The 11942-nt window shown below is 53.8% G+C and overlaps 1 protein-coding gene across 1 annotated transcript in view; it reads left to right on the forward strand.

The window, feature by feature from the left end:
- Positions 1 to 11695, forward strand: part of KCNK12 (potassium two pore domain channel subfamily K member 12) — a 52766-nt gene extending 41071 nt beyond the window's left edge. Inside the window, exon 2 of the mRNA XM_023619125.2 lies at positions 6328 to 11695. Within this exon, the coding sequence (XP_023474893.2) occupies positions 6328 to 7229 (902 nt within the window). The 3' untranslated portion in view covers positions 7230 to 11695. The remainder of the gene's footprint in view (positions 1 to 6327) is intronic.
- The last annotated feature ends 247 nt before the right edge of the window (positions 11696 to 11942 follow it).

Below are 11942 nucleotides of genomic sequence, written 5' to 3' on the forward strand. Positions count from 1 at the left end.
GTGGGGGATTGGACGAGTCCAGTGTCTGGCACAGAGGCTGCACCCAGAGGTACCTGATACAGATCAGTGCTGGCTGCCCCATCTCACTTCCAGGCTCTTTGAGCTGAACTCCAGAGGGCCTGTCACCAGGGCCCCGATTGCGAAGGCGGCACCAGACAGGCTGTGGGAACAAGCTTCACAGCTTTTGTCAGAGCAGCACAATAAAGCCCCAGTGTCTGCTCTTTGCAAACTGGGATGGCAGATCAATTGTGGCATAAACAAAATAACAGGCTGGGTGCGAACCCGAGGACAGATTACGCCTCTGCAGGGTGCAACTGGGGGAGGAGAGGGTTCTCAGGGTGGCTGGGTTTGCCTTTTCTCTGGCTGAAGCTTCAAGGCCCCTCTCCAGAGCCAGCCTGGCTCCCCACAGATTGCCGGAGCTTGGGGGACTGCTCCTCCACTCTGGGAAGCATCTGGCTAGGCAGCAGCACCAGGCTCGACCCCCCACTGCCCTCAGCAAGAAGCCTGAGCCCAGGGCCTCGCACCCCCCAGAGCCCTGAGCCTGTTGGTGTTGGTGGGGAAGGAGGGTAGACCGTGCTGCCTCCACCTCGCCTCCTGAGCTGAGCTGACAGTGCGATCCTAGGAAAGCACAGGGACGTGAAGCAGGCACAGGAGCCAGACCTCAAGCACTGGGGCAGTGAGAGGGACCCTTGCATTGAGTGCCCACTGTGCTGTCAGAGAACCTGCTGATCTGCCTGTCCCCTTTGTTCTGCACAGATAGTGCCACAGCCAGTCAAGCATTCGGTGTCATTTGGGGCCTGCAGTCACAGCCATTAAGAGGCCCCAGGACAAGTTCTGGCCCAGCCTCCATGTGGGGGCAGCAGGGAAAAGCTGTGCCCTGGCCTGTGGGCGGCAGAGAGGTGGGGTCCATACAAAACCTCTAAGAAGGCAGCCCCGATACTCTCTGAGGACAGGGACTGTGACTGTCTGGTTTCCCACCGTATCCCTGAGCCTAGCACGAGGCATGCCAAATGAGGTCCTCGGTGAATGTTTGCTGAGGGAATGAATGGGTGGACGTTGGGTTTCTGGGTGCAGACCTGGTGCTGCTGCCTTATAGAGGCCGTGGGATGAGGCCGTGCCCCTGTGGGGACGGAGAACGGTGGGTGGGACACAGGTCTCATTCTGGGCTCCATCAGCAAGGGAAGAGGCAGCTCCTCAACAAGAAACCCAGACTCCAAAGGGGAGCCTCGGGCAGAAGCCAGGAGTTCGGACAGAGGAGTTTGGAGGAATCGGAGGATGCTCTCAGAGAGTGGAAGATGTGGCCATTGCCTCAGGGGGGTAGGCCAGGCAGGGGCAGTTCTGTGGGGACCTCAAGGGGCAGATGAGTACCCTGCCTGTGGGCAGCCAGCCAGACTGTTAGCCAGAAGCAGTGGTTCCCCCTGTGTCTCATTCCTCCTGCTGTCCCCAAGCTCTGGCTCAAGTCTGGTTTAATAGCCCTGCTTGTCTTAGCTGTGCTGTGGGAGGGGCATGAGTCCACCTTGGTGAGAACATTCAGGGAGGAGCGGTGACCCCTCTCCCAGCAATGGTCAGCGGAAAGAGAGCCGCAAGTCGGCAGAGGACTCTCGGGGACAGGGGTGGTGACTAAGGGTCAGCCACCCTCCCCACATGTACGTGCTCTCCTGCCTGCCCACCCTGGAGGACTGCAATTTGGTTTTCTAAGAGCAATGGAGGCCCTGTGATGCTTTCAGAAGACAGTCTGGGGTGGTGGACAGAACATGGATGTTAGACACTAGCAGACCTGGGTTTCAGCCTCAGCTCCACCATTTCTAGGCTGGTGGGGCCTTGACAACTACTTAACCCCTTGGCCCGGAGTTTCCTCATCTGCTGAATGGGGGTGTGCCTCCCCTCTCAGGTTGCTGTGGAGATGAAGTGAGATGGCACATGGGGGCTGGCACGCTCAGGTGTGGGCCTTCGCCACTGTGGAGAGTAAATCCAGGTGCAACCAGTTTATTAAATGCACCAACACAGGAAATAGTCTTGTCTTCTATTTTCTTAAAGAACTCCCCTTTGGATCCCTTAACGACATCTTGTGTAGTTTTCCAAATAGGTTTTTTTTTTTCTAACAAAAAGAAAGTACCAGCAGTTTTAAAATTGAGACTCATTCTCAAATGTCCAATCCAATCTAAATCAAAATCTAATCAAATTCACTTCTAATCAAAGCTCAGCCTCTCCCTCCAGCTCGAGCCTGGCCCACAGCTCAGGGACCTGCGGTGCCGGAGGGGGAGTCTGTTTGTTCGCTCTTGGTCTTACATCACTGGCCCCACTATAATCTTTTCTTAGGTTTTGCTGGTGGGGCTGCAATGCCCACTGTTAGGACAGACATGCCTTTTTGTGGGGCCTATTTATGGGTCTTTGGAGACCCCTCCACAGGGACCACTGTCCTGCACCATTCCCTGAGTAGGTGGTGTCCTCTCCACGGTACTCCCTGTGACCACCTCGCATTCTGTCCCCAGCCATCTGCTCCTCAGCCTCTTATTGTGGGGGCACCCTTGATCCAGCAGGCAGCCCCCTCTTGGGCAGAGTCCCTTCAGATCTGGCTGCCTTCTGCAGTGTCCACTTGACCCACGTCACTTTCACACAACCTTGACACAGCAAGCCCTGGAAGTACAGGCTGCTCCCATTGCTGTCCTCTTCCCTATCCTGCCTGTGTGGGCTGCCCCAGTCGGCCTCCCACCCAGACAACTCTCCCACTCAGCTTCAGACTCCAGGAGACACCACTGGCTCTCCCGGAACTCGCAACATATTCTACGCCAGTGGCCCTGGCTGGGCCTGCCAGTGTCTGCAGCTCAGCCAGCATCCAGCCGGGAAGTGAGCCGCCACCTCTCCTCTTGCTGCAGCCCGAGGTTCTCTTGACCGCCTCCCCCACCACGTGGCCTGGGGGCAGGTGGAGGATGCACAGCGCCCTCTACTACAACAGCTCTCCGACTTCATGACCATCCTCCGTTATCCCTGGACAATTTCTAGCCTTTCAGAACCCCCTGGAAGTGGATAGTGGGGATTGCTAGGTGCCAGACCTGTTTTGCTGTTTTGGTAATCCAGCATAGATGTATCTAGAACTTCTCTCTAGAATGGGGGCTAACGTACCACATGTCACTCTTAGTTTTGACACTTTAGCTGAGAATCCTAAAGAATAGGGAAATCCCATTCAATACTGTCTTAGGCGAAGTATTAATTTTCCAGGCTCAGGATTTTCCAGTTCTTCAGGAATTTAGCAAAATGATCCCCCTACTAGCAGTTTTGTTTCCCTATGTGAGGAGAAGCAGTGTTGTGTATAAGGGTCTAAGCACCGGCTAGAAGCCAGGACACATATATTGTGTCTGTCCCCAACAAGCTGGAGGTCATGCCCCCTCTGCCCCTGCTCCCTCACCTTCACAGTGAGGGGTCGGTCAGAATTAAAGTCCTTACAGTCCTAACAGTGTAGGAATTATCTAAAATTTGCCTTATCGTGAGAGTACAAAGAAAACCTCATAAAACACAGTTTGACAAATTATTATACAACTAACACCCATGAAACCACCACCCAGGTCAACAGAACATTTCCAGCACCCCAGTGTCCCTTCCCAGTCGCTACCTCCTGCCACTCCCCGAGGAGATCCCAATTGACTTTTATTGAAATCGCTTCCTCTCTTTTCCTTATAATTTTACCAAGTATGCATCCCTAAAAAAATTACCGTAGTTTGGTTTTGCCTGGTTTTGAGTTTTATATAAATGCAATTGTACAGAGTATATTCTATTTTTTTTATAATTCTAATATCAACTTCTCTTTCTTTTTAAGATTTTATTTTTTATTTTTATTTTTTCCCTTTTTCTCCCCAAAGCCACCTGGTACATAGTTGTATATTCTTAGTTGTGGGTCCTTCTAGTTGTGGCATGTGGGATGCCGCCTCAGCATGGCCTGATGAGTGGTGCCATGTCCACGCCCAGGATTCGAACCAGTGAAACCCTGGGCTGCCGCAGCAGAGCACTCGAACTTAACCACTCAGCCACAGGGCTGGCCCCCAGAGTATATTCTTTTGTGTCCAGCTTCCTTTGTTTAACATTCTTTTTGTGAGCTTCATCCCTGTTGTTGCAAGTGGCAGTGGTTCGTGCTTTCCTTGTTGTATAGTATTTTTTGTATGAAAAGACAATGACTTAAGTTGTTGGACACTTGGGTTATCAGTCCAGGACTTTCTATAAATACACACACACACACTCCACGGGTAGCCACGTAGATTCAGAGCTGATTTCTTTATGAATTCAAGAACTTGAGTTTGGCTTTAAAGTATAGCAAAATCCCTTTATTCCATTCCTGGTTACACTGTTTGGTTTTTTCACACTTTTGTGGCCAAATTCTGAATCTAGGGGCATAATCCATCTTCCTCAACATCATTGATGAGGATTTTAGGCTGGTTACTTTTAAAACTGCAGATGAGCAGCAGGCTCCGAGGACTGGAATTTGCTTGCTCTTTGAGAGATATTTGCACTTGTGAAGGAAGGGGGGATGACCTTGTAGGGACCTGAAATTGGCCACCCCAGGATATGTCTCTTTGGCATTGCGATTGTTTGGGGCTGATTGCTTTTGATAAACTGGGACAGGGAGGGAGGCTCTGGGGAATGGAACTTGCCTTTGTTGGGACACATTTACATTTGTAAGGTAAATCTCTATCTGTAAAAGGTGCCTCCCTCTCTGTACCAGGAAGAAGAGAGATGACCTTGTCCCTAGAAACTCTTAATGGGGAAGGCAAGAACTTAAGTTGGTTGCTGTCTGGCAATCTCATGTAACTGATTTAGGGTGGTGGCTTCTGACCTTTACTTAATCCGATTTGATTCTTGTCTAAAAGTCATGGGATCACCCAATGACCAGACCCCACCTGGACTGATACCATTTTAACTTTTTTTCCATGTTCTTTCCTTTGTCTTGTAAAGAGATGACTCACATACCCATGCCTTATAAAATTAGCCCTAACCCTCAACTCGGGGCAGCAGCAGCGGCTCTGCCTGCCCATGGGTCCTGTCCCCATGCTATTCCACACTATTCTCTAAATAAAAGAGCACTACTGCCAGATCTTGAGAGTCCAAGAAATCTTTCTTTCGACTCCTGGGCTCACTGACCCCGCATCATCATCATAAGATTTTCTCCTAACTTGAGTCATTAAGCATAAGATGAAGACCATGTCAGGCAATTGGGCATTCCCTCCAGGGGATCCAGAAAATGATTCGCATGCAAATTTAAGGAATTACTCTGAAAGAGTATTTCCTCTGGCGTTTTTAGGGAAATAGCCACTCCTTTCCCAGGGCTGGGCCCACCCCGCTGGCAGCACACAGGTGACCCTCCTGATACTGGGCATGAATTAAACAGAGATGTCCTGAACTTTTGCTGCAGACGGGTTGAAAGGTGCCGTGGTGCTGCTCAGACACGTGACCCATTTTCAGCTCAGACTCCAAGCGGCAGAGAATCTTTCTCCAAGATGTGAAATCCCCTCCCATAACCAGAGTCAGGCAACCGTGGTCCCACAAAGACACCACAGCCAGCAACAGGCTGAGAGCTCAGGTTGGAGGGCCGGAGCTGCGCTGCCCTGGATGGCATGGGTCGAGCATGCTGGCAGGAAGCCAAGCCTTCTGCAGAAATCAGTTGATAAAGAATCTCCCTTAAAGACTGTGCTTTGAGGGGCTGGCCCCGTGGTCGAGTGGTTAAGTTCGCGCGCTCCGCTGCAAGCGGCCCAGTGTTTCCTTGGTTCGAATCCTGGGCGCGGACATGGCACTGCTCATCAAACCACGCTGAGGCAGCGTCCCACATGCCACAACTAGAAGGACCCACAACGAAGAATATACAACTATGTACTGGGGGGCTCTGGGGCGAAAAAAGAAAAAATAAAATCTTTAAAAAAAAAAAAAAGACTGTGCTTTGAGCAGTGGTAAGTTAAGACTTAATTATGAGTTCAAAGCAATAATCTGCTGCCCAGGCACAGAGCAGACCTCCCAGGATAAAAGCAACCCAGACACACGGCAGCACAGGACCCAGGTGGGCCCAAACCTTTCCCTAGGCCACTGTCTGAGCAAGGGTGATTTCTAGATCCCCAAGACAGGGACCTGTCCCCAACTCCTAAACTCTGTCAGTTTAGGAGTTGCCAAGATCAGGAACTGTGTCTAGTACACCAAGGGAGAGACACATCTACCATTTCACTGAGTGATGCCGCTCAGGATATGAGCCATGTCAGCATTGGCATTCGCCTGCCCTCCTCACCACCCGGCCCGGCAGGGACCACCTGCCCTGCCAGGACCTCGCTGACCCTTGCCCTGTCTCCGCAGGTTTTGGCATGACCACCCCCGCGACGGTGGGCGGGAAGGCCTTCCTCATCGCCTATGGGCTGTTCGGCTGTGCCGGGACCATCCTGTTCTTCAACCTCTTCCTGGAGCGCATCATCTCGCTGCTGGCCTTCGTCATGCGCGCCTGCCGGGAGCGCCAGCTGCGCCGCAGCGGCCTGCTGCCCGCCACTTTCCGCCGCGGCTCGGCGCTCTCGGAGGCCGACTGCCTGGCGGGCTGGAAGCCCTCGGTGTACCACGTGCTGCTGATCCTGGGCCTGTTCGCCGTGCTGCTGTCGTGCTGCGCCTCGGCCATGTACACCAGCGTGGAGGGCTGGGACTACATGGACTCGCTCTACTTCTGCTTCGTCACCTTCAGCACTATCGGCTTCGGGGACCTGGTGAGCAGCCAGCACGCCGCCTACCGGAACCAGGGGCTCTACCGCCTGGGCAACTTCCTCTTCATCCTGCTCGGCGTGTGCTGCATCTACTCGCTCTTCAACGTCATCTCCATCCTCATCAAGCAGGTGCTCAACTGGATGCTGCGCAAGCTGAGCTGCCGCTGCTGCGCGCGCTGCTGCCCGGCGCCCGGCGCGCCCCTGGCCCGGCGCAACGCCATCACCCCGGGCTCCCGGCTGCGCCGCCGCCTGGCCGCGCTTGGCGCCGAACCCGGGGCCCGCGACAGCGACGCCGAGGGCCGCCGCCTGTCGGGAGAGCTTATCTCCATGCGCGACCTCACGGCCTCCAACAAGGTGTCGCTGGCGCTGCTGCAGAAGCAGCTGTCGGAGACGGCCAACGGCTACCCGCGCAGCGTGTGCGTCAACACGCGCCAGAACGGCTTCTCGGGCGGCGTGGGCGCGCTGGGCATCATGAACAACCGTCTGGCCGAGACCAGCGCCTCCAGGTAGACCGCGCGCCCACCCGCCCGGCAGCGCCAAGGACCCTCACCAGGCTGGCGTGCCGCTGGGCGTGGTTTGCTTTCCATCTCTCAGACCCTGGCGCTTTCTTAATCTCTATCCAATAAAATGAAACCAAAAAAAAATTTTTTTAAAGAAACACTATTTGGCCAGGCCTGATGTTATCAAGGGCAGGTTTTGGGGGAGCCTGTTTTCCTTGTGGGTCCCCTCTAGGAGAACCGTGGCCCCAGCAGATTCTCCTCCAGGGAGAGAAAAAGTGGCACCCCAGACCCTCACCCGGTGCATATCGCAGCGAGGAGAGTGCCACCCCTGGGTTTTGCAGACTGGCACTAAACCCCGTCTCCATGCACATAAGCAGCCGGCGACCCCAAAGCATATGGTGCAACTTTTCATGGCTCTGAATTACCTCCGCAGCATTTAGAATCCTGGCCCAGCCTAGCAGCTTCCTTCTGGTCGTCAGAAGTGATATAGTCACAGTTTTGACAGGTGGGGGTGGGGAGAGCCATATGTTGCCTCCCGATGCGTATATATAGAACAGCCGCTACACACTGAGAATGGTGTAGTATTATGCAATGAGATGAAACAGCACCAACTTGCGCACTGTGGCATTTCCCCGAGACTTGGAAATTGCAATGGTAAGGGGCTTAGCTGGCCGTTCTCAGCCTGGAGTCAGTCCACTGAGCACAGCACACAGGGCAGCTACTTTTAATGAGGGAAAGCCCAGGGTGACCTGCAGGCCGGGGAGCGCTCGGCTCCGGAGCCCTGCGCTGCTTCAGCCGGCTGATCTCTGAGGCTGGGGCACATCTCTGAGTCCCCCAAACCTCCTTTCTTTCACCAGCGTCATCCACGGGAAGGCTTTTCATTATTAGGAACGTCCGAATCTTCTCAGACAAGAGTTTTTGCTTGTGGTGGTGAGGACTTTTTTTCTTAACTCCCTTTGATCAGTTCAACTTTTTCCCGGTTTAGAGGACCTGAGCGCAGAGCCCCCTCCCCCACTGCCGCTCCGCCTCCTCCTCCTCTGCGTCAGCGCCCTGGGTCGATAGGAACCCAAAGCAACCTTCCTGCAAATGTCAGAGAATTTGGCTGCAGGGCCCGTGATGTGTTTGGGACACATCCCATTCTAAACCCAGTTTGGCCCCCGCTGAGGGTCTAGTGAATTTGTTTCTGCTACTCGCAGTCTGTATTGCAGGTGGAGGAAGGCGGGAGGGAGGGAGCTGGGGGAAGCGGTGGATGGAAGCAATTTTAGGATTAAAGCTTTGCTCTGGATGGTCCTCAGGCTGAGGGGACAGGTTCTCCCAGAGTCGCCCTCTGAGGGCGTAGGGGTCACTGACCTGGAGGAAGGCCAGATGCCGCCTTTATTGAAAGGATGTGGCTCTCGGACTGTAAAGGAACACCCTTTGGGCCCCTTTTTCTCTTCTGAAAAGATGACAATCCCAAGGACAAATGCCAGAGTCTAGTCATACACTATGTGACCCACCGATATATACAGCCTCTGACAGGAAGTCTAGAAAAGCACCAGACACCTCACACCGTCTGCCCTAGACGCATAGAGAGCCGTGAAATTCCCCTCCCTTGCAGGGAAAGACACTGTGCCTGGAATGAACACACACACACACACAGAGCATTAAGAGTCGGGCTTGAATGTCAGCCTCCTCTTTCCCCTTCCAGTTCATGGCAGGAAGGAAAAACTAAGTTGGGATCCGGGTGACTCTCCAGCTAATTTGGATCATTTCTTTTTTGGCCGGTGGGGGGTAATTTCTAATTTGGGTTGGGATTGGATTTTAAAAACAGGCCCTAATCTGGGGGTAAAGCCAGTGACGCAGAACTGGCCAGGAGAGAGGTCAGTCTTGCTGGATCCTGAAGGGCAGACTTCCAGAGAGCCACACTTCCAGGATCCACTGGGACTCAGTGAGGCCAGCTCCGGGATCACCTGGGCTCCCGTCTGGGCCATGGCTGCAGTCACGGAGGGAGTCACATGGAAGGGACCGCACACTTTGAGAGGCACATGTTCCCTGGGGCAGGGTCCTCTCACAGGATCTAGAGAAAAAGTGTCAGTTTTCTCCCTTTGAAAGAAGGAAAGATTAAAAGGCATCCAATTAGAGGTGTCACCTAGGCAACGGGAAATAACTTAGGGATCTGAGCCATACAGAGGGGGAAGTAGAGATCCCCATGATAGAGGCATCTGGACTGTGAGGACTCAACAGCAGGCAAACGAGCAGCCAGCCCAGAGGAAGCGAGCCCCAGGAACAGCACGGGAGGCTTAAGGCCCAGCCATGGAGGCTCCCTGAGCTAGACAGGCCAAAGAGATGTCCAGGCGATCCCACGGACCAGTGCACAGGACTGCGCAGAATCCCAGCCCTGCAGGAGGGAACGGGACCTGCCTCCAGAGAAGAAAAGCTCAAACCTTCCTTGGCAGTCTTCTCTGTCAGCAGTGCTTCCTAAAGTCTATCCTGAGTTGCTCATGCTACAGCCTTAGCTGTTTTCACTTCTTTTCCTATTCTTTGCCTTTGGAAGGAAGCAACTGCAGGCAGCTTGAAGGAGCCTCTGAAGGAATCATAAGCATGTTTTGAGGGGGCAGGGAAGGGACCCTTCCCTCTCCCCAACCTCCCAGAGAAACACCAGTCCTCCAATGTACAATGGTAGTGCAGGATCCAGTGGCACGCGTGTATTTTTGCCCGTGTTCCCCAGGTCCCTCTCCCACCCCAAATCTCAGCACATTATCATCCTTCACCTCAGGCCAAAGGACTCAGTGCCCCAGAGGCCAGGGGCTGCTTCCCAGGAAAAGTCTGGCTCCCGAGGTCAGGGGGATTGGTGGAGCCTGGACCCAGGCCTACAGGACTTGTTTGACATCCTGCTTGCAGGTGAGCACTGAGAATAGGACAGCTTGGCGAGCAGGGGTGGGGTCCTCTCATCACTTCTGGAACAATGGCATTGATAGGGACCCCTTTCTTTGGTGCAGGTTCTTCTGAACCTCAGGCTAAGAAAGGGCTCCACTCTCTTAAATGTTGTGGCCTCTCCCATCATGTGGAGGTCTCCAGTTTGACCCACAGCTCATAGCTGACTGCAGGCTCCAGCTCCCCCAGGCTCCTGGAGTTGCTTCCTAAACTTAGGCCGCCACTCATCCCGCCCATGCTGGGGCCGTGGGGCTCCCATAAAGACTGCACAGGCTCTAAGAAGCCCTTGCCACTCAGCTGTGGCCACACAGAAGCCAAGGTCTTGGCAGCAGCCAAGCCTTCTCAGAGCTGAGAAAGCAAGTAAAGAAGCCATGCTCCGTGTCCTTGTTTGCTAATAAGGCCCAGTGGTCAGGCATCTATGACCTCTGACAGATGCCAGAGCCTCTAAGCCTGGAGAAGGAGTCAGAAGGCTCAGGCAGTCTCATGCCCTCAGCTTGTGGACAATGCCAGACAGTCCTGGGCATTTGCCTAGGAGCACCACATATCCGCATCATACACACATATGCACACACACACACACACACACACATCAGCCTTACAAAGAGCTACCAGCCCCTTTCTCCAAGGAAAAATCCCAGTCGGGGCCACTTTAAGAAGAAAGACTTCCCATTTTTAACTCCCTGGAGATCTACTAGGGCCTGGAAAATTCCTCTCTGCCTTGGGGGAGTTTCGTGTACACTTTGCATGAATTTGTGTTTTACACAGAAGCCAGCGTCCAAACCCAAGCCAATCCCTGGGAAATAGCTGCTAAATTTACCCAGCTGCTCCGTCCCTCAGGCAGGCCTCCTGGCAGATGCCTTCTTCCTGAGTGCTCTGAGGGAAGCGGGGACTGAGCCCTCATGGCCAAAGGAGAAGCTTCTGGGGAGCTGAGGCAGACGGCAGCCACAGAGGCACAGACCACAGGAGCTGTGGGCCAGGTGGTTCCATCTTACTGTAACTTTTTACATTCTTAACAAACAAAAAGCACAATTTCTCCTGCGTCCTGTCTGGAGAGCACGTCCAGGCAAACTGCTTAGGGCACTTCTGAGTGCAGAAGGGCGCGGGGGCTGGCTTCTTTGTTCCAGCATGTGGTGCTGCAGGCTCCACACTCTGTGAGGAGGCAAATGGGGAAGGGACGCTGAAACCACCCCGACCCCGGGACGGCTCATAACTTGGACTCGGGGCCTGGACTCTCGCCCCTGGAGCAGCTCTGGCACCTCAGGCCCCGTGCCCAGCCAGGCTCATTTTGTGCTGAGGAGCGATGGGATTTCTGCACTAACCCAGCCCAAGACCCTCTCCCCTTTTCTTTCTGCCTCTTCCCTCTCCTCCTCCTCCCTAGGGAAGCTCCCCCTTGCTTTACAAATCATTTTCTATGCTACATGTTCTCTCAGGAGCGGGTTTTGAGCATGCGGGGCAAGCCTGCAGGGTTTCGTAAACAATATATTTATTTTTCTGAGTAGCACTTCAAGAGAGGGCTTGAAGGGTGTTTAAATAAACGATGAATAAAATGCAGCCTGCCACCCCTTTGAGCTGTTTGCTTTCTGTCCGTCAGAGCCACCTGCCTCCCCAGCTCTCTGCTCACACCTCCTGTCAGGGGGCCCCAGGAGACTTCAGCTTCCAGGATTGGGTCCAGGTGGCAGGTCCCCTGGGGAGGTACTCTGCAAAACAGTGACATCCTTCTGATCCCAGGACACCAATGGACCTTGTAGGCAGGTTGACCAGACTGGGTCAAGGCCGCTTTCTGACAGCCGGGGCAGAAGGAAGGCTGGGG

This window comes from Equus caballus, chromosome 15 (assembly GCF_041296265.1).
Source record: "Equus caballus isolate H_3958 breed thoroughbred chromosome 15, TB-T2T, whole genome shotgun sequence".
NCBI lineage: Eukaryota > Metazoa > Chordata > Mammalia > Perissodactyla > Equidae > Equus > Equus caballus.